Genomic DNA, 22,249 nt, shown 5'->3' with positions numbered 1-22,249 from the left:
CGCTGCCCGCCCTCTACTCTGGCCGGCCTCTGTGCTCCAGTGAGGCCGCCCTGAACTGGCAGCAGCCATACTTAGCTCTCTCTCTCTCACGCCACTTGCAGCCCTGTCCCACTAACTCCCATAGCTAACTGACCACCACTTCATCCGGAGGAGACGGTGTCTGGGGCAGAGTGAAAGCGACTTAGTGTGAGTCACAGCCTGGATTCACTGTTCCTAAGCACATGCCACCCACCTTAGTTAGCGTTTCTATTGCTGTGATGGAACACCATGACCAAAAGCAAGCTGAGGAGGAAGGGGTTTAATTCGGCTCACACTTCCACATCACAGTCCATCACTGGAGGAAGTCAGGACAGGAACTCAAGCAAGGCAGGAACCTGGAGGCAGGAGCTGATGCAGAGGCCACAGAGGGGTGCTGCTTACTGGCTTGCTCCACATAGCTTGCTCAATCTGCCTTTTTAAAAAGATTTAGTTATTATGTATACAGTGTTCTATCTGCATGCATGCCTGCACGCCAGAAGAAGGCATCAGATCTCATTACAGATGGTTGTGAGCCATCATGTGGTTGCTGGGAACTGAACTCAGGGTCTCTGGAAGAGCAGTCAGTGCTCTTAACCCCTGAGCCATCTCTTCAGCCCCAACCTGCTTTCTTATAGAACCCAGGACCACCAGCCCAGAGATGGCACCACCCACAATGGGCTGAGCCTACCCCATGAATCACTAATTACGAAAATATCCTACAGGCTTGCCTACAGCCCGACATTATGGAGGCTTTTTTTTTTTTTTTTTTGAGGTTTCTTTCTCTCAGGTGACTCTAGCCTGTGTCAAGTTGACATAAGACTAGCCGGCGCACCATCCGAGGTTATTACAGGGGACCTCACAGGCATGTGAGGACCCAGCATGGCCAAGGCAGTAGATGTGTCATGGGAAGGTGGGTGTCTGTGACCAGAGGGAAGAGGGGGTGTGGAAAATATGGATGGCAGCAGCTGCCACATGCTGGGTCTTCAACACTTACTCCAGGGCCTGGCCAGAGCCCTGTAAGCGTGCAATGGGGGTATTCTTCCTTCTCCTTCCGGTGACCTTAATGAGCCTAACAAGGCAGGTGAAGTGAAACTATCTAACGGCCATGAGCCCTGGAAACTGTTTCTCAAAAAGCTGTAAACAGAAGAAAGTGGAGAGTGGATAAGAACGGGATCTCAGAGCTTGCTCAGTTAACCTCCCAACTCCATGGTGACCCATGGGGACCCTGAGAGGATCCTTCATTTTACATTTTGCTGAGTTCTAGAACTGACTAAGAGCTGGCTCCCTCACGGGCTGCCAGAAAAGGGAACTTGGTCAAAGTCTTAGAAAGACAAACAGCCACCGAAGGTTGCAGGGGTCAAAAATCTAGACGTATCAACATGTCCTTCCTCATCTCTGAAAAGTGCTTTCCCTCATCGGAGACAGGCAATGAAGGGACTCCTGTCCACACGGCCATCAGGAACGGCGGAACGGGAGTGGCTGAGGTGAGGTGGTGGGCGATGAAGCATGCCTTCCTGAGTGTGCCTGCTTCCAGAAGGATCTGACCCACTTGTAAGCAGCATCTGAGGTTCTAGATCAAAGGACTTAGTTATGGCTGCTGTGCTGATCCTATTCAGGATGCAAAGCTGTGTCTATCTCTTGCAAACAAGGCACTGGGCTCCAGCAACAGAAGTACCCGGTGTTGAGTTTTTCTAGTACGTGCTGAAGGCAATAGGAGGGATTTCCGCCCTGTGGCCCTCTGGGCAAAATGGTGTTGGCTTCTTGTGACTGTATGGGTCACATGGGAATGCTTTCTGGCCTGGTTTTTGCCAACTATTCAGCCTACAGGACAGAAACCTTGAGCTTGCTCCAGTATGGCTTACCCCTGGGTGATCGCTCCATCTCTGTGGGCTTGGTCCTGCCAGCAAGGACACATCAGGGTCCAAATGCTGCAACGGCTCTCTGGGCCTGGGGGGTGGGGTTGTGTGGAACGGGGCACAGTGCTTGGGTCCCACGTTAGGAGCAAGGCTTCAGGCACCGGGGGTGCGGGTCCGACGGTGGCTGTAAGTGGTGTCTAGGCTCCGGCCTGTGGAGTGGGACTGACTTCGTCCACACCTTTGGAGCAGAACCCACCTCTAGTCATTGGGCTACTTCCCATCCCATCCTTGTCTAGCTCAGGGCCCAAGGTGTGTGGCCTTGAGATGATCCTCCCCCCACACCCTTTCGGCCACCATTTTCTCCGGATGAGCAACAAGAACGGTTGAGTAAGATCAGCAGTTTCTCCACTTTCTTAGGGACCCACTTATCAAATATAATCTTATACAGATCACAATACATAAAGACAAAACCAACACTGCCTAAAGGACCCTGGAGGTTGGCAAGCCCCCCTCTGTCTACCTGACCCCCGTCCCATCTGCAAGGAGATGCCTAAGGCTCCGAAGAGTGTAGGGTGTTGGCTTTTGTTTTTGATTGTTGCTCTTTTGAGATAGGGTCTCACTCTGTAAGCCCTGGCTGGCCTGGAACTTTATGTAGCCCAGGCTGGCTGTAAACTCACAGATCCACCTAGCTCTTTCATCCTGGGATTAAAGGCATGTGCTACCATGCAAGGCTCTGAAGAATGTAGTTGGAAGGCCTCTCAGCTACATGTTGATGGAAGATCCCCCAACTTTAATGTCTTCTGCTTCTGTAACCTCTGAAAGCCAGTGGAGCCCAGGCATCCCATCTCAGAGACTATACAGTTCGCCTGCTACAGCAGCCCCAGAATCCTGCCTGGTTGGAGGAAGACTTACATCTTCTGAGGGTTTCCCTGGCTCCAGACTCCCTTGTCTGCACTTGGGGTTTCCTCTGCTGGGTCTTCCCAGAAGCCTTGTGTTCTCTCTACTTATTCATTTCATTCCATTCTCCCCACCCGACCCCAAGCCTTTGCTTGTACCCTAGTCATGAAGACTTGAATGCCTTCCTTTCTGAGTCTCCAGGAAGAGTACCTTGGTACCCTCAGACAGGCAATGGACTCTGGACAGAAAATAAACCCCAAGTTAGAAGGCAAATGTATACTGCTCTGACATATTCTAGAACCCTCTGTCTTCTGACCTAAGGCAGTTGAACCAGAACACAGCCATGGAGCTGGGCTGCCATCATGTAGGGGCTGGGGCCTTCCTTGCTGATGTTTTAACTCTGCATGTCCTTTAGTGAGGATCTCCTCATGTGCATCTGCTGAGTAGAAAGGATGTCCTCTCCACAGCTCAGTCCTCTTTGAGCAGTGGGCAAGAAGCTCCTCATTGTTCTGGTCTGTGGTCCTGCCCAGCCATCAGGGCTTATTGAGGCCCTCTTGGGTTGACTGACAGAAAGATTCTCCAGGGAACCTTTTGTTGGGACAAGCCACTTTATTAAAGGTGCTCCTCATGGTCCCTCATTTCTCATTCTGTCAGAAGTGGTTCAGGCTGAAGTTACTGATCATCTCTCCTTCCAGTCTCTCTCTTTGTCCACGGCATCCTGAGATTCAGTGTTCTCTGTGGCATCTTGGAGGGGGTAGGTGACCTTGACATCCTGGCATGGCCCAGGGTGGGCTGGCAGCTGACATAAGGCCAAGGAGTGGCCAGCCCCACAGCCCACGAGGAGGAGTCGCACCGGTGACTGGAAGGCCTGCACTGGAGCTGGAGTCCAGACGTTGGCCTCAGTGCCGTCCCCACACATGCCATGCTCGTTCCAGCCCCAGGAGCAACACTTGTCACCTGTGGGAGAGAGAGGGCACAGACATCACCAGAGCACCCGCTCCACAGAGGAAGAAACAAAGCTTGTGACCATCGACAGGGTCTGCTCCAGGACCACTTCAACAGCCCCCCCCCACGTCAGTCCGCCCCGTTCTTGCACTCCACAGCTGTCCACCATCACCCCCACATGTGACCAATTACCCTGCTAACTGCCCCCCAAGAGCAACTCCAGTCTCTCCCAGCTCCTTCCATCTCTGCTGCCACATCGCTGCCATATCTCTGGCTCAGGCTACCAGCTGCTTCTTCGGGCCATGGCCGCCTCCTGTGTTATGCACCTATAATCCCAGCGCGTGAGAAGCTGAGGCAGGAGGCCCTGAGCTCCAGACCAGCTTAGGCTGCACAGAAAGACCTCGTTTCACCCTTGCTCCTTCAGAAAACTACTTGAAAATTTGAAATACCTTCGTATGCAGAAAAGCATGGAAAACAACGTACAACATCCTAACCTAAGCTCAGAATGTTAGTTACCATTTTCCCATATGTACTTCAGTCCTTTCCTTAAAACAAACAAACAAACAAAACCAACAAACAAACAAAACCCCAAACCCATTTAAGCCCGACTCCCCCGGGCCCTCCACCCTGCAACATCGCCACTGTTTTGAAGCCAGTGTCCATACTTTCATGCACACATATTTATATGTACATGTATGTCCTTAAACACTATGTACTCACTTGTTTTAAAGACTTACGAAAGCACATCGCTGACACACACCTTTTATATGACCTATTCTTTACACTTGACACTGCTTCAGGAATTTATCTGAGTCAGTACTTCGTCAACCCAGCTCATTAATAGCCTCTCATTATGTAAAGGCATTGTCCACTTAGCCATGTCCTTGGGACAGCTAGTTCTTAGTCGTTGTTGCCACTGGGCTATATACACCAACGTGTGATATATTATGATATTATGCAACATCACCAATATGGCTGCTATTATAAACAATACTGCTGTGAACACCTTTGAACATGTCTCCTGGTAGAAAATGATGTTTGTGCAGTGTGATCCTCAGAAGCACATACAAGTCATGGGGCGGGGTTCACATTTAATTTTACTAAGTATAGGCCACAGAGTTCATCAAAGTGGCTGTAGGTGCCCTCCCATCACTCATGGACACGGATGTGTCTCCACATCGCTCCCTGGAGACTACTGCCACTCTGGAGAGTACATCCACTCAGCTTGGGCTCCTGCTAGCGGGAGTGAGCTCTGCCTTACAAGTCACGTGCTTACGCTCTCCGCCTTCTTGTTCTTTGCCTCTTTCTGACGGACTCTTTGTGCATTTCCCCCGGTTCTACACACTGCAAGTGTCTTCTCCCAGAAGTCTGGGGTGTGCCACCCCATTTTGTTTGTGGAGTCTTTTGCTGAGCAATTTATTTACAGTGGCTTCCTAATTGCACATTATGAAGATTAAACAATTTACTTAACATGCCGGCCATTATCAGACGCTCAGGTTGGTTCTAATTTTCCATTTTCCTACAGCATTGCATGGACCCCTCTGAGCGTGAATCTTTGTCACTCCCTCTAATTACCTTTTCAAATTAGATTTGTGGGATGGGGATTCCCAGCCAGTGGGTACTGCCATCTTGGAGACTCCCGAGGGCTGTCTGAGGACTGCCAGGACACTCTTCGGAGAAGCCGCCTGGCTTTGGTGATCTGCAGCGTCTCTGCCCCCTCCTACATCACTAATGTTTATTAGCATCATGGGCTTTAAAAATCCTTTTCAATTTGAATACAAAATGGTACCTCACTGTTACATATAACCCCATGGTTCCTGGATACTTTTCTCTCCTCTGTTGTGTGCTGTTACCTACAATCCCCCTCCCCATCCCGGTTAATATAAAAACATTTACATGTTCAAATCCAAAGGGTAGATTACCTGGTTTGTTTTTTTTTCCAGTTTGACTTAAGAATTTGCATTAGATCTTTCATATGACTCTATTTACTGACTTGGGGGTTTATTGGGGGGCGGGGAGAATCTCATGAAGTTTAGGCTGGCCTCTAACTTACTCTATAGCCAAAGGTAACCTCGACTCCCCATCCTCCCGTATCACCTCCCAGGTGCTGGGAGTGCAGGTGCGCCACCACACCCAGCAGATTCAGTACTCTTTAAGAAGTGCAATTTCTTCAGCAGCAGGGACACACTGAAAGCCCACCTTTATCGGAAAACACCCCTGATTTTCCCACACCCCGAATGTTTAGATCTTTACAATTATGTGATTATACACCAAAAGTTTGTTTTACAGAGCACCGTTTCAAGAGTGGGAGGCCAGCTGGGCTTAAGGGGATTTGCCCTCAGGGCTCCTCTTTCTTGGGCGGGAGGCTGTACTGGTCAGGGGCTCAGGTTTGGGGAAATGCATGTCTTCTGGTTAGCTGGCAAGATGAGGAAACCCGTGCAGAGAGAGTGGTTCCCCCTCCCCGCTGGGTTGAAGTTCACAAGGCCGATCAGGAGGAGCAAGAGGGAGGATGGACTCAGAAGGAAGGGAGGAAGGGAGAAGCGGCAGAATACACGCGCCCAGGACCTTAGGGCCTAGGTTGGCACCTTGCATGGGCAAAGTGCCTGGCCCTGGTGAGAGGCGCAGCTGACTGTCGGCAGGGGTGCGGTGGGAAGCAGGGGGGGGGTGGCAGGAAGACAGAGCTGATCTCGCCACAGGACACAGCACAATGGGCAGCTGGCATGCTCTTCTCCTGCCAAAGGGAACTCACTCTAAGGAAGCCACACTCAGGGCTGGGTAGATGAGGCCCAGAGCCAGGACTTTCAGGCCTGCTTGGTGCAGAAGCTGGCAAAAGCCCAGCTATCTCTTCCCTGAGACTCTGAAGAGAGTATGTGTACCTGGCTGTGTGCTTTATCTGCTCAGGCTGTAACAGCCCAGGGAGGTGGCCACATTTCATGGATGGTGTTCATCTTCCAGGAGAGAAGGCTGAGCATCTAGAATGTGGAGCGAGCTCCCAACACTGTGCTAAACTGCACCCATTGTACACTAGGCTTCCCTGAACTTGTTCTTACAGAAGTACTTGAGGTTTGGGAGCCCCACTAGCGTGCTCTCTTTGTGGGTGTGCTGTATGGGTGTGTACACATGTATATGGGAATACTTGTGTGTGGAGGCCAGAGATCAACACTGGGTCTCTTTCCTTCATCTCTCTCCTCCTTCGTTTTTGAGACAGAGAGTCTCTCTCTCTCTCTCTCTCTCTCTCTCTCTCTCTCTCTCTCTCTCTCTCTCTCTTGGTTTTCCGAGACAGGGTTTCTCTGTGTAGCTTTGCACCTTTCCTGGAACTTACTCTGTAGCCCAGGTTGGCCTTGAACTCACAGAGATCCACCTGCCTCTGCCTCCCGAGTGCTGGGATTAAAGGCTTGCGCTGCTGCTGCTGCCTCTGCCGCCACCGCTGCCGCCATCACCACCACCACCAGGCGACAGAGAGTCTCTTACTGAACCTGGAGCTCATTGATTGGCTACAAGGGTTTGACAGGAAGCCCAGGGATCTTCTCGTCACTCCCAGTGTTGGGGCCACAGGTATGTGCTGCCATGCCTGGTTTTACCCATGGGGACTGGAGATCTGCACTGAGGTCTGCCTGTTTCTGCAACAGGTACTATGTCCACTGAGCCGTCTCGGCAGCCCCACCCAGTCTCTTTCCCACAATCCTTTGAAGGTCATTTGAGAATGGCTTGTGGGGCTAGAGAAGTACTTCTACAGTTAAGAGCACTTGCTCTTGCAGAGGACCTGGGTTCAGGTCCCAGCACCCACATGGTGGCTCACAACCATCTGGAACTCCAGTTCCAGGGAATCTGATCTGACATTGTCTTCTGATCTCTGTAAGCACCAGGCATGCACACGATACACATCCATACATGTGTGCAAACACATACAAATAAAATAAATACATCTAAACAGCTATGCCATCATAAAAAAGTAGGCCGCAGGTCAGGCCCAGTGATAGTTTGCCAACTGCTGCCTACCTAATCCTAGGATACCATTTAATCTGGACCGTGCCAGGCTTTTTCTGGATTCCCCAGCACACCTTGTGTAATAATGGCTCCTACGTCCTCATGTGTCAGAAGTTCTGGGCCACACTATACATCTCCCAGCACATATCTTACTTGGTGCTGAGTTCAATCAAGTTCAAGACCCAGATGCAGATACAATGTAGGGTGATGTCTCCCTCTGCTGCCTCTGAGGACCAACTGTGACATGTCACCTGCCCAAAGCGTGGAGTCCTCCACTAGGGTTCACATCCTCCCTTACAGTAGCAGTATCTGTGAAGCTAAGGAAGCCTGGGAGAAGAACAGCTTTGGGGAGAAGATGAGGAACTCCCTTTGGGGCAGTCTAGGATGGAGGTGCTAAGGGCATGGAGGTGCACACCTTTAACCCCAGCACTGGAGAGGCAGAAGAAGGTGGATCTCTGTGAGTCTGAGGCCAGGGTATAAATAGCGAGTTCCAAGACAGCCAGGGCTACATAGAAAGACCCTGTCTCAAAAACAAATGCACAAATGACAGAGGTCCTTGCCAGACACAAATGAATGAACGAACTCTGTAGAAAGCCCTGTGGGGGGCCGGAGGGAGGGTAGCCTGAGAACCAAGTGAGAAACGGTAGGAGGTATGATGAACCTGGATGGGTCCACAGGGGCCCTGAACCACGCTCAGTCACAGTTTCTGGCTTTGGTTTTTCACGAACGAAGTGAGTATCTTGTATTTATAATACTATACAGATGAATACATGTGCATCTTCTTTGTGACTAGCCTCACTGTCATAAAACCTGTATGTCTGAAAGGTAATTTACCATTGGGTGTAGCTGCAGGCTCTGGTCCAAGGGAAGCAGTGTGCTTTCTCCCGGTAAGTGGCCGGGCTGCTGACATGGACACAGCCCAGCAATCCTCTCCTGGAATGCTGTCATGGGAGAAGTGGCATGCCCAGAAGGTGATATTTGAGGGGAAGTGCCTGGACCCTGAGGCCAGGCTTTCTTGGGCAATACTGCCTAATTCCTAGGGAGCTCAAGGCCTTTCTCTTCCAACATGTTACAGCCCAGCAGAAGAACCTTTTTGTCTCTGCTAGAATGCAAAGCTCCAAGGGAGCAAAACCAGGATTTTTTTTTTCAACAGCTCTCTCACAGAACTAACAAAGTTATACATCAGAAAAGGTGCTCAGGAAATATTTGTTTCTGGCATGAATAGTTCCTAAATGCCAACTGTCCCTACAGTGGCTCAGTCTTCTGAGAGGAAGCCAGATCGATGAGTTGGGCAGGGCAATGACAGCAATCCTCACCAAAGGATTGTTTGTGCATGTGTGTGCTTGTGCATGTGTGTATGTGTGTTTGTGTATGCGTGTGTGTGTGTGTGTGTGTGTGCACAAGCATGTATACATGCACAGACTGGCATACTTATGGGAAAACGGACATATGAGAACAAGCACTAGACCATGTCTAGCTCTAGATCCCCCTGTGCTGGCAGACCTGGCCAGGACTACTTGACTGTAGCTCTTAGAATGACTTGCCGGTAGACTGACCCAACCTTTTCCCTCCTGAGATAAGGAGGAGCCACTGGCCAGCACCTAGCCTGAGTCCTTACTCGGGAGGTGGGAGCAGAGATTTTGGAATCAATTGTTGCTGCTCAGTAGCTACGGGCTGAGCTGGGCTTGGATTTGATATTGATGTCATCCGGCATGTACACCTTGGTCTCGGCTTCATCAGCTGTGAACAAGGACAGTCATCTCTCACTGGTCTTTGTTGTTTCTAAACAGACACATAACAGTTCCCAGCAGAGCTCATCACAAGACATCTGCTCAGCTGGCTCTCCTCATCGGCTGCTGGGGTGGCCCTGTTTCATGCCCAGGTCCAACTCCCAGCCCTCTTGGGTCTGCCCAAACTTGCTGCCAGCTGTTAGAGAACTTGGGGGAGATCCCCCAGGACACGGTCACAGGATAAAACCATGCCACCTTTCTGGACCGTTTCCTTCCCCTGGCTGGAGTAGGTAACATTTCGCACTGCTGCAGCCAGGGTTCAGATCTCGGTTTGTCTGAGGCATGCCGACAGCCACAAGCCACTGAGCATCGCTATGGAAACCATTTGTTATTCTCTGCTGTGTCATCTGTTTGTTGGCCCAGTTGCTGCTGTGGTGCAGGGGGAAGGGCTGCAGATGAGGCATGCAGATGAGGCATGCAGATGAGACTCCGAGGGACCTGTCTTCCACAGGACCGTGTGACCTGGGGTGACTCCTGCCTCTCCACCTCCAGGAAGCGGGTCACTATATCCCCGACAATGTCCTGACAACCTTCTCATTTGTTCACAGGAGGCTAGGTGCCCACCCCAGAACAGCTCTCCACGGGGAGGTTCTGGCGCATTCCAGAATTTGATAGCCACTGTGGTAGGAGAAACGCTAGCTAAACTGTCTGCAGTAGCTCGGGGCACAGAAGTGGTACCGTGATGCCACCCTGCGCGGAGCAGCGGTGAGAGCATGGTCCCTGTGCCCTCAGCCTTCGCTGCCCCAGCCCCACGGACTCTAACCACAGGACCAGATGCTCCCTAGACTCTTCTCTAGAGGGGGAGCTGGCATCCAATCATCTGCTCACACACAGCTGTTTCCTGGGTGCCCTGCTTTCTAATGCCAACTCCCTGAAGTCAGGGGCTCCAATGCTTCCTTGCTCCACGATCCTGGGCAGGTTATTCATTCTCTCCCAGGCTCGAATTTCTCATCTTCAAAAGGAGAATAGTTTTAGTACTTCACAGACTTTTCCTAAGGACCTAACCGTTGAATGAGAACACTTACGGAGAAGCAGTTACCTGGCAGAGACAGCCAGCGCAAATGGGTTTTACTCTTCCTAGGAGGAGTCAGGGCGACATATAGATCTGAAGTCTGCAGCACTAAGTTCAGTGTCCCTTGGGATGGTCCTACTACCCAGGGCCAAACCTGGAGGTGTGGGGAACCACCAGTCCACTCCTTCATCTACAGGTCACAACTCTCTGCCAGGCTATTTATGAGGACTAAGGATACTGCTTAATGAATTGACTTCTAAATAAAATTCTTTTCTATTTTCTTCAATGTTCATTTGTTGCTTTTCTAGTAACTCATTTTTTAAAAAGTCTGTTTAAGGCTAAGCTCATGTTCTTTATCTCACTGGCATCCTATGCAAAGAAGCCTTCACACACATGCCAAAGGCTTCATTCACAGGGAAGACCAACAGGGCTGTGATCAGAAGATGAGAACAAGGCCCTCTCCAGACTCTCTGCTGTGTGGGTTCAGCTGGGAAGTACCCTGTGATAGAGATGTGGGATCTTTATCCACTGAATGGGCCATTCTCGCTGCTGAGAATCCCAGTGCCCTGTTCACTTCAGGAGAGCTAATGGAAATCTTTTGTAGATTATAAAGTCAGGTTTTAGGGACTATGAATATCTATTGTGCCCAAAGGGAGAAGCTATGCTCTTCCAGGGAAGTCCATGGCTGAAGTCCTAGGCCACGCAGCACCTGCCTATGGGAGCCAGATATGGCACACACTTTACAGTGCAGGCTGAGCTGCAAGACTGACTCAACCTGGCATGGCTCCAGCCCTGCAGAGACCATGCAGCATCAAAGCTGCAAACACCAGACACGAGTGCACGGCCACCAATGTGGAAGGCTCTGCATGGCGAGTGCATCCAGCCAGGCAATGACATCCACCTGATGCCAACTCCAGATACAGTGCCTTGTATGTGCAAGCAAGGAAGAGGAAGGTGCGAGGATGAGCGAGTCTCCGTTTTTAAGGACAATAACTAACATTTACTAATACTCCACACTAAGATCTAGGCTTCTGTTTTGACCTACTTCTGGTCTGCCATTTCACCACCCTAAGAACTTAGGGTGAGGATGTTCAGGACCCCCATCTCACCCCTGGAGAAGAAGGTGGGGTGAAATGAAGTTTAGTTGAGGCTTATGCTCACCTCAAAACCAGTGGTGAAGCTGGGAAATAATCAAGGCCAGCCTGCCTGGATCCTGAGTTCTTAACCTGTGTCTTATGGCTTCTGGAGTCCTGCCTGACCTTGAACAAGCATTTTCCTCTCGGTATCTCCACAGAGGAAGAGCGGAGGATCAGTGAGTCCAGTGAGCACAGGAGTGTGACACACAGAGGAAGGAAGAGCGGAGGATCAGTGAGTCCAGTGAGTCCAGTGAGCACACGAGTGTGACACACAGAGGAAGGAAGAGCGGAGGATCAGTGAGTCCAGTGAGCACACGAGTGTGACACACAGAGGAAGGAAGAGCGGAGGATCAGTGAGTCCAGTGAATACACGAGTGTGACACACAGAGGAGGAGCAGAGGATCAGTGAGTCCAGTGAGCACACGAGTGTGACACACAGAGGAAGGAAGAGCGGAGGATCAGTGAGTCCAGTGAGCACACGAGTGTGACACACAATACTGAGCCAAGACAGAAGGGGAGGGACACCCACTCAAAGGGCAGCACGAGTGTCAGCAGCCCCAGCGGGGGTGGGGAGGGCGTCAGCCATACAATCTGGGTGCAGTTGAACTACGGTCAGGATTTGCCAGGCAGAGGTTAAGTGGAAGGCTCCGGGGTGGTGGTGGTGGTGGTGGTGGTGGTGGCAGAACTAACTCCATCTTCTCCACCAGTGTCTGCTCTGACACCTAGCCAAACTACGAGCTTCACGCCAACACTCCACGACCTCCCCAGCTACCAGGCTTTGCCTGTGTCCGTTTGTCTGTCTCCCTTTGCTTTTCCTCCAGGAAGTCTCTCCTGACCTGGCAGCTTTGCCCCCCCTCCCCAGACTGGAGTGGACAGGTAGACTTGAAGAACCACTTACACACTGTCTTCACAACTTGCCCTCTCCAGAGTGGAGAAGGAGCAGTGACCCCTTTCCATGTGAATCTCTCACGGCAGCAGATGCTGTAAGGTTGCCCGGAAAGTCTGGAAATGCCATGTTGCCATGGTAACAGACCAAGGTTGGGGATGCCTTATCCCTGATGAGCTGCTCTGGCAGTACCATGCCATGCTGCTGGTGAAATCTTCCTCCGTGAATAAGAACAAACCAAATCTACTCATGGACAAGGAGATGCTGGACCCAGGTTCAGCTCCTGCACACAATCTGGGGGCTACTTACTCGATCCCTGGCTGATCAACAGGGCCAGGCCCTGGCTGGCTGTGCTTTGGCTCATGTGGTCTAATACAGTTTTTAACCGGCTCAGCCAACAAAGCAGGCCCTCCCCCACTCCAGCCCCCAAATTACCACTTCTCTTATGTGATGCCGCCAACCAGGGATCTGCTGGTGTGGACCCTGGCAATTAGCACAGCACTCGCATTTGTTGGGAAATTAAGAGCCACTGATTAGCCTAATTCTACGCCATTTACAGGCAGTGAGTGTCAGGCCGAGATCGGCTTTTCCAAATGGTGGCCCAGAGGGTAGCATGTTCATGGCTTGAGTTTGAAATGGAAAGCAAAGGCCTGAGGAGCCAGGCTGTGAAGCAGAAGAGGCTGGCCTCGCATCCTGTCAGCCACTGTCTCCTCTAGCTCAGAATGGAATGGAGGATTGGAAGAAGCTGTTTCTAGATCGAGGCCACACTTCCTCCCAAATCATCCTGACGCAGAAAGAGAACTCCTTTCCCTCTGAGACCCTCCAGGCTGGTCCAGGCTGCTTGGAGCAGCGATAGGACCAGCGTGCCCTGAACTGGCTCAGGCGAGGTGATCAGGATCCCGACTCTGTTTACACTCCCTTGACCTTCTACCACCTAAGGGTCCGAATCCCTCACCTGTAGCCCTGCTGTGTAGCTGGACCCCCTTGAGAACGGAACGCTCAGTGGTAGTTACCTTAGGACTCCCGACACTGGGCTGTACCTGGGCCATAGCTGAGTGACCTCTTTGACCCGTATCTAGTAACAGGTCCCCTGCCTTCTTTGGCCAGGGACATCAGAGGACAAGCCCGTTTGTACACAGCATGCTGAGGACAGCTGGCTGACTGGTTTCCCACAGACACTGGGGAAACTTACAAATCCCTTCAAGGACTAGACTCTGAGGTGTGGACATACATGTAACTTCCCCGACTCAAACTCGAGCTGCAGAGATGAACCAGGCCTTTCAGGGAATGAACGAAACATCAACTGCACCTTATTCGAGCAGTCTATGACGACCGCCCTCAAGGAATAAGCAGTCCAGGAGGCCAACGGATATCTTCAATGGATGAGGAAAAACCGGTGTGGCAGGACCTAGGGCATTCCAAACCTGGAGAACACTGTGAGGAGAGACCTGGCTGGGCTGGGGCTCTAGAGCTTGCCCAGCTAACTATGGTGGTTACATTTGGTGGGAAAAATGGAAGTGTAAAAAGTAGTAGAAATTTGGCTGATAGGTAGGGGGTAGATCATGGCAGACTTGGGAGATCTAGTCTTCGAAGGCCTGACTATAGATTTTGGACTGTATCTGACAGCTAATTGGAAGCTGCTAAGGCACTGGGTAAGAGAATAGCAGAATCACTAGCACTTCATTGCTGTTGCCATGGTAACATATAAAGCACCTATGCAATCTTATGTCTTGGACACTTTGGGTTGAATGTAGTTGAAGGTTGACCTGGACATCACTTTGGAGGCCAAGGTGAAGTCCAGGATGAATGAAGCCTGAGCTACCTCCACGACAGTGGGATACAGAAGAGGGATGGAGAGAGTCCCTTACAGAGAGGCAGGACCAAGAGGACTGGGCATTGATGATGCTGTGGAGGGGAATTTGGGAGCTGTGGTAGTTTGAATGAGAATGGCCCCCACAGGCTCATATGTTTGAATACTTGGTCCCCAGGTGGTGGAACTGTTTATGGAGGATCAGGAGATGGGGCCTTGTTGGAGGAGTGTGCCACTGGGTGCTGGGCTTCACAGGTTTCCAGTGCTCTCTCTGCGCCCTGCTTGTGGATGAGGATGTGAGCACCCGGCCATTCCTGCTGACATGCCTTTGCTCTGCCACCTTAGACTCGAACCCTCAGAAACTGCAAGTCCAGTTCAATGCTTTCTGTTACAAGTGGTCTTTGTCATTGTGTTTTGTCACAGCACTAGAAAAACAACCAAGGTAGAAAGATGGGAGTCACAGCTGGGTGGAAGACACCGGACTCCTAGACTCTCGGGCCTGGCTGATAAATCCAGACTTTGACTCCAACCTAGTCAGAGCATTCCCCTTGTTATGCCAAGCTCAGAGGAACATCTGTTGAGAAACAGCCCAAGAGCAAGGGCAGACACCTCAGAAAGATTTACTCCCCAACAGGCTGCCTGGGTTCCTACCAACCTAGGACCTACTGTTTGGGTGAAAGAGAGAATCTAGAGGAGGGACCCCAGCGCCTTGCTAGTAAGGTCTTCCTGTCAGGAGATGCACTGGAGTATGGCTCCCAGGTAAGGAAAAAGCCCCAGGTCTAAGCTGCTTTTTTTTTGCTCCTCTATCCTGCCAGGCATCTTTTGGGTGAGTGCTCAGTCCATAGGGACCCAGGAATATAAGGGCTGCCTGTTCTGAGACTGAATCCCTCCGGTGGTGCCTCCCACACCTCTCTGTCCTAGTATAAGGACTTCTGACCTTGTTCTACCCTTGGCCTATAGAGCATCATGTCCTGTTCTTCAGTCTGAATACACTCATCCATCTCTCTCATGCCATTACTAAATCCTCAGAAGGTCTCCAAGGCTCAGCTTCAGGGCAGTAAAGGGACTCAGGGCTCATTCTCTGGCCCAACCCTTTAAGCTCTATGGAAGAGGCAACATCTGGGACAAGAATGAGACGGTCCACTCTTCGATCAAGTCCAGAGCCTTTCCCAGACAAGCCTCCCAGGAACTCTATAGCTTGCTTTATGTCACCTGTCCACGTCACAGACTGTCACTGTGTGAGGACAATAGCTATTGTCCCTCTGTATTCTGCACAGTGCCTTGCACAGAGCTGTGGACTGCAGGTGGCTGAGAAAACAGAAACCTCAGCAGTCAGAGGCTCAGGAAGACAACAGGTGAAGGGAGAAAAGCCACCTCCTTCTTCCAACAATTCTTCACTGTTCTGGGACGCAGGCCAAGCCCAGCCACTGCACTGGGGGAGGGACAGAGAAGGAACATCCCAAAGAGATATCTGCATCTGAAAGACATCTTTACATCCAGTGTCAGTGTTCTGGTCCAGAGCCTCTTGGGAGAGCAGTTTCCAGAGCTGGCAGCAGAAGTCAAGCTGAGGTCAGCCTCTAGCCCAGGGGTGCACTGGTGATGGGGGTGGCAAGTTGAGGTCAGCCTTCAGCCCAGGGGTGCACTGGTGATGGGGGTGGCAAGCTGAGGTCAGCCTCCAGCCCAGGGGTGCACTGGTGATGGGGGTGGCAAGCTGAGGTCAGCCTCCAGCCCAGGGGTGTACTGGTGATGGGGGTGGCAAGCTGAGAGGAGCCTTTTATTCCCTTAATGGAGTTCTCAGACTTTGAGAGCTAAAAGAACCATTGAAGATGGTAAAATCCAACTCCCAAACATTGCCAATGTGGATACTGAATCCAGGTCTTGGTAGAAAGAGATACTTATTTGACCAAGGTCATGGCCATGACCAAGCTTTGGGTCTCTTGATCATAACACAAGGGTATTTGCAAGGCTACTTTTCTCAGCAGAGTTCTACTAGGAAAGCATGTGGTAAGGTTAAATGGCCACCAATACTTTTTATTTTTTTAAATCAAAATTCAGTTATTGACATCCTGGTGATACAGGTTTAGAGGCAACTATTGGCTTAAGCCACTTGCTTGAAATGATACAGCTTAGAAAAAGCAGAAGCTAGGCAGGGCTGGAGTGGCGCTCCGTGGGGAGGGCTTGCCTAACATTCAGGAGGCCCTGGGTTTGAGCCCCAGCACTGCATAAACGAGTTGTGGTGACCCGCACCTGTAATCTTGGCACTCTAGAGGTAGAAACCAGGAGATGAGAAGTTCAAAGCCATCCTTGACTATATAGTGAGTTCAAGGCCAGTCTGGGCTACATAGAACCCTGTCCAAAAAAAAAAAAAAAAGTGTCCTTCCCCTCTTTGCTCTGGTTTATTTTGTTCCACACACCACAGGCTGGGAACAGAGGAAGAAAGGCAAATAGACATTCTGAGAGGTTCCTTGAATGTACTTCCTGGTTGAGGACCTCCTATGCCCTTGGCCTTATGTTAGATGATGGGGTTACAAGAACAGACTAAGATCCAGGAATGCAGGACAAGGGGTAACTTCCAAGAAGCTCCTAAACAAACAATTATAAAGGCTGAAAGAGAAACAAAACATCTCAATAACTCCGAGGAGAGAGTTGCTGAGGAGAGCAGGCAAGGGGCTGCTGTAGCAGGACAGGCAGGCAGATCCCGCCAGGCAGGGCCCACTGTTTGCAGAGCACAGTGCGATGCCTGGCACACAGAGCAGCACTTGGTATAAGAAGCTAAGTCAATGCATGAATAAATGCAGTGATAGTCCATGGGGACATGAGCCACAGCACCAGTGCCTGTAGAGACAGGGCCTGAGAACAAGTGCCATCCTGGCTCCCCTCCATCTACACAGGGGCAGAAGGCAGCTGGCGGGTCCAGCAATGCTGACAGAGAAGGACAGAGCTTCTAGCCCCAACCCATTTCTCCATGGCAACAAGCTGACAGAATAGTGCACAGGAAACTGGGAAACAGGTTTTAAAATCATGATACAAATCACTATGGACGGAAAACCTTGCCTGCAACATCACAGCCTCCTGCCTCCCAGGCCCTAGTAGGGCAGGCACAGTCCTTACACCTGTACCTTCAGGCCTGCCCATCCCCCGTGCAGCCAGGGTGCCCGCTCCCTGCTCACTGTGTTCTCTTCTCAGGCGGCAGGGCACATTCCCTTTCTTTGTGGTTGATGCTTCAGGTACTGTGTGGAACCCAACAGGGGACGGACGGTGGGGATGCAGCAGACTGCACACAGCTGGGTCCTACAGTCCCCAGGCTGTCCCCAGCTGTCCCCAGCTGTCCGCACACAGTGGAGTAGCCTGCAGTACTGGTGTCTGTGGCACAGGGGTCAAGGGCAAAGAGCAGACACCACCTATTTCCTGTCTCCTAATGTCTAAGTCTTGCCTCAGGCACTGGGCTCAGCTGTATTTGCCTTTGTCTATCTGGGATGACTTAATTGCACTTTTTCCTATAAATGCAAAGCCTTCTGTTTACATTTCAAATATAAAACTTACCAGTCTAGTTTTTATTATTATTCTGCCCCCTAGTAGAGAACCGGAGGTAGTGTAATGCCTCAATAAACGCCTTCTGAATTAGGTCAATAGCACTGGAAAACAATTAAATTTGAGGGCTAGAGACCAGCATCTTCCAATGCAAGGAAGTTCTCTCAGCTCACCCTGCCTACCTGAGCCCCAGGGCTCTGAGGAAGCACCTCCTCTGCTGGATGCCTTCACGGCCCTCCCAATGCCGGGATGATTTCTCTGCTATAACCTGGTAGATGGTATCAGTCACAAGGGTACACCAAGCACGCTGGGCTCGGGACCTCAAGTTCAAGCCCAGGCTTTCCACTTACCATCTGTGAGTTTAGACAAATCATTTCATCTGTTTGAACCTTAACGTCCTTTTCTGGAAAACGGGAAAGGCCCATTTCCATGTCTCCGTTGCATCTCCCCAGGAAGTTGATGTGAGGAGCAGGAATGGTGAGTGACAGGAAGAGCCCTGGAAGCTGGCTGACACCACACAAAGCAGGGCCTTGTTCCAGGACCTTACAAGAGTCATGGGGCTCACAAAGTGACATTTACCCAGGATCATGCAGGAAGGAGGGACAGAGGGGTCACAATCTCTTGCTGCCCTACAGATCCCAGCAAGGTGTTCTTCATTTTCATCAAAAGCAATCTCATATCCCATTAAAATGAGAAAGAAGTCTTTGGGGGCCGGAGAGATGGCTCAGCAGCTAAGAGCATTGGCTGCTCTTGCAGAGGACCTGGGTTTGGTTCCCAGCATCCAAAAGACAGATTACAAATGCCTGTAACTCTAGTTCCAGGGAAATCCAATGCCCTCTTCTGGGTTCTGTGGGCACTGCATGTACACGGTACACTTGTACATGGTATACATGGTCCACCCCATCCCCCCTCAAGAGAATCTAATAAAACCAAGAAGATTTGGGGGCAGCTTGTGGCCTGTAAATCTCTGAGATGGAAGGAGGGCCAGCTTTCCTTGTAGTCAGGTCACCCAGAACGTCTGAGGCAGGAGGCTAACTCCTACCTAACTGGCACATCCCTGGAAGGCCACCCTAGCAGCTGGCATAAAACACTATGACACTCCCTGCTCAGGTCGCCTGGCCTAATTGAGATAACAGTGGCAATGCTGCAGATGCTTGAGAAGTGGCAGCAACCTGGACAGGACCTGACGGGGTGGGGACTGGGACGGCTCAGAGCACAGGTGTCGGTGGAAAGGCATGTGGTTAGCTAGGGCGGGCCGCGGAACGGAAAGCCAGCATAAGCAGTCCCAAGAAAGACAGGAGGGAGCCACAGGTCCCGTGCTCGGGTGCTAACAGCTTCTGAGTTCATGTGCCAGAGGAGGCATTGAATGGCGCTTCTTTAGTCTGCAAGCAAGGACTTCCAAGAGGAGGAAGAAGGTGGAAGGTCTTCGTTAAGGTGGTGGTGTGTCTTCATTAAGGAAAGCCTTCACCCTTACTTACATGGTGCGATGCTTACTCCCGTGTCCACATGGCTGGCTAGTATAGACCACTGTTTGGACAGATGCTAGGGTGTATGCTGTAGGAAGGGCATCTTTTAGACGTAGTTAATTTACATTTGAAATGATTGACTTTAAGTAAAGTGGGTTGCCCTTCCTCGTGTGGTGGGCTGCCCTCAGCTGGCTGAAGCTTGCAGATCAAAGTCTGAGGCTTCTGTAGAAGACAGAATTTTGTCTCTGGATTGCCGCCAATCTCCAGTCTTCTGACTCCGGCCTGGACCGCTACCCTGTGGCTTGTTCTGCAGTACGTGGACTTGCTATCCTCTCCTGAATTCCTCCAGGCTTATCTGTGTCTCTCTCCAGCCCCCTGTCCTCCCCCACAGATAGAGGAGACAGAGACACAGCCAGATGTTCCGATGGGCCCCTGATAAATACACGTGCACAGTTGGATGTCTTCACCTAGCTGTCCTGGTTTGATGTTCCATGTGACCTGGGGAGGCAGGTTTTGCTACTGTGATATTTGTTTGCAGTGGGGACACTGAGCTTGGTGAATGTGACTCAAAGCAGAGTTTCTCTGAAGAAAGCTGGGAGAGAATTCCCGGCCAAAGTAGTTCCCCTTTCTTGGGATGCAGTAAACAGCTCAAACAACATGGGACCTGGATAGCTCTCGTTCAAGTCGGACAACTCATGTTCTCAAAGCAGTCCATGGGACCACCCTGGCGTCTGTCCCAGACACAGGGCTCTGGTTTTCCTAAGTTCTTCATGGTTTTACCATGTTTAAACCTGACCATTTGGTATCCAGGGAAGAGGGTTCTTGTGGAAACTGATGCTTGGGCAGAGAATGAGCAATCTTCCTCTTAAAACCAAGCCTGGCTACAGGATGCTCCAAAAATCCACTTGGCCATTGCCAGGAGGTGGGGAGAGTATGCAGGCTGCTGAAATAACGAGTCAAGGGCAGTGCTGGGGGTGCCTGAGCAGGAGGCCTCAGCTCTGCTTCCTCCAGCTCCAGCTCCCTCTCTGGAGCCGTCTCGTGTCTTGGTTCCTGGAGATCGGGCAGGCAGCACTGTTCTCCACGGAAGGGTCCTTACAGCTCTCGTCCTTAACCCTCTCAGCCGCACATAACCCGCCCTGTTGGTGGGGCTGAGGTTGGAGGCATTTCCAGGACGTTTACCAAATGCTGGGGGCAGTGGAAAGGAATAGCCACAGCACTGCAAAGACCCACGAGCAGGTAGACTACCCAGAGAAGCTCCAACTCTTCAGGCAGCACCTGCTCCCAAGGGTGGGAAACCCGGAATGGCAGCCTTTGAGCAGCCTCTCCCTGTGAGAACTTGCAGCAGTTTCTTTTTTTTATTAAAATTTTTTTTCATTCTACATACCAACCACAGTTCCCCCTCCCCCCATCCCTCCTAGCTCCCCCCCTTCACCCCCCATCCACTTCTCAGAGGGGGTAAGGCCTTCCTTGGGGTGGGGGTGGGGTCAACAAAGTCTGGCATACCAAGTTGCGGCAGGACCCAGGCTCTTCCCCTCAAGGCTGAGCAAGGCATCCCACCACAGGGACCGGGCTTCAGAAAGGCCGCTAGCTCATGCCAGCAGTTTCTTCTTGGTCGTTTTTGCACTTGCTTCACGGGGGTGGACTAGAACCATCAGAACAGTGCTGCCCAACACATGAAGGCACCTGTGGTCCTGGCGAGCTGAGAGGCAGCCCGAGAGGAGCAGCCCTGCTGGCCTGGCTGGGCCAAAAGGACAACTGCCACGGTGACCTGCTTGGGGAAACTGTCCTGTAGAAAAATCCTGTCCCACTTACAAGCCAGAGATGAGAGATCCAGAGTCAAGCTGCCTCCTGCTGGCCTAGCCTGTTAGTCCTGGGGCCTAGTTTGAATCAGGCTTCCCCTCAGGGGCTGCGATGTGGTGACAATCAAGAGGCTTGACTGTCCCATGAAATCTCTGTCCTCTCGAGAGAGGCAAGCTTACACATCATAGAAAAAGAGTCCTGTGAGCACCAGAGGAGCCTGCCAGGCAGACGTGTGATGGTCTGCATCTGCAGCAGGTCAGGGGCCTCCCTCATCACAGATGCTCTTTCTGTGGCTAAGAGACTATGGCATGCTTGCAAACCTCCGGGGCCTGAGATCACAGCAGCCAGAGCTCCACGGGAGGGAACCGACACGTGGGAATAGTCTCTGACATTTACCTAGAATGAGCAGTGTTCTGGCCGCCCCTCCAGTGGACTGATCTCCACCACAACCTAGGGGTAGGACCTGTCATTAAACCCATTTTGCAGAAAGGAAAACCAGGATGGAGGCCAAATCATTTGCCCACTGTTCCACAGCCAGTCAGCGGTACAACTGGCACTCAGGCCTGGACGGCTGGCACCTAATTCAAACAGCCGTGTTGCAAGGTCAGTATTATGGTCTTGTTTTATAGGTTCGGGCTGCACTGGGGCTACAGTGTAGTGGAGAGTGTTCCTAACCACGAATGAGGACCTGGGTTTGATCCCGGGCACTAAAAAGAGAAAATAAAGAAAACCCCCCACGTGAAGTTAGGAGTGGTAGTGTACACCTCTAATCCCAGTATTTGGGTGGTTGGGTAAGGGGATCATGAGTGTGAGGCCCACTTCGGTTACATGGAGACCAAACCAACCAACCGACCAACCAACCAACCAACCAGCCAGCCAGCCAGTCAGCCAGCCAACCAGCCAGCCAGCCAACCAACCAGCCAACCAACCAACCAACCAACCAACCAACCGACCAACCAACCAACCAACCAACCAACCAGCCAGCCAGCCAGTCAACCAACCAGCCAGCCAACCAACCAACCAACCAACCAACCAACCAACCGACCGACCGACCGACCAACCAACCAACCAACCAGCCAGCCAGCCAGCCAGCCAGCCAGTCAACCAACCAGCCA

The 22,249-nt window shown here is 51.4% G+C and overlaps 1 protein-coding gene across 1 annotated transcript in view; it reads right to left on the bottom strand.

The window, feature by feature from the left end:
• Positions 1–3,360: 3,360 nt before the first annotated feature.
• Sergef (secretion regulating guanine nucleotide exchange factor) overlaps positions 3,361–22,249 on the bottom strand; it is a 213,008-nt gene continuing 194,119 nt past the window's right edge. The window contains 2 exon segments of the mRNA XM_028880185.2: positions 3,361–3,475; positions 3,478–3,728. Of these exon segments, the coding sequence (XP_028736018.1) occupies positions 3,422–3,475; positions 3,478–3,728 (305 nt within the window). The 3' untranslated portion in view covers positions 3,361–3,421.

This window comes from Peromyscus leucopus, chromosome 1 (genome assembly GCF_004664715.2).
Source record: "Peromyscus leucopus breed LL Stock chromosome 1, UCI_PerLeu_2.1, whole genome shotgun sequence".
NCBI lineage: Eukaryota > Metazoa > Chordata > Mammalia > Rodentia > Cricetidae > Peromyscus > Peromyscus leucopus.
This window is presented reverse-complemented; position numbering and strand designations above follow the sequence as displayed.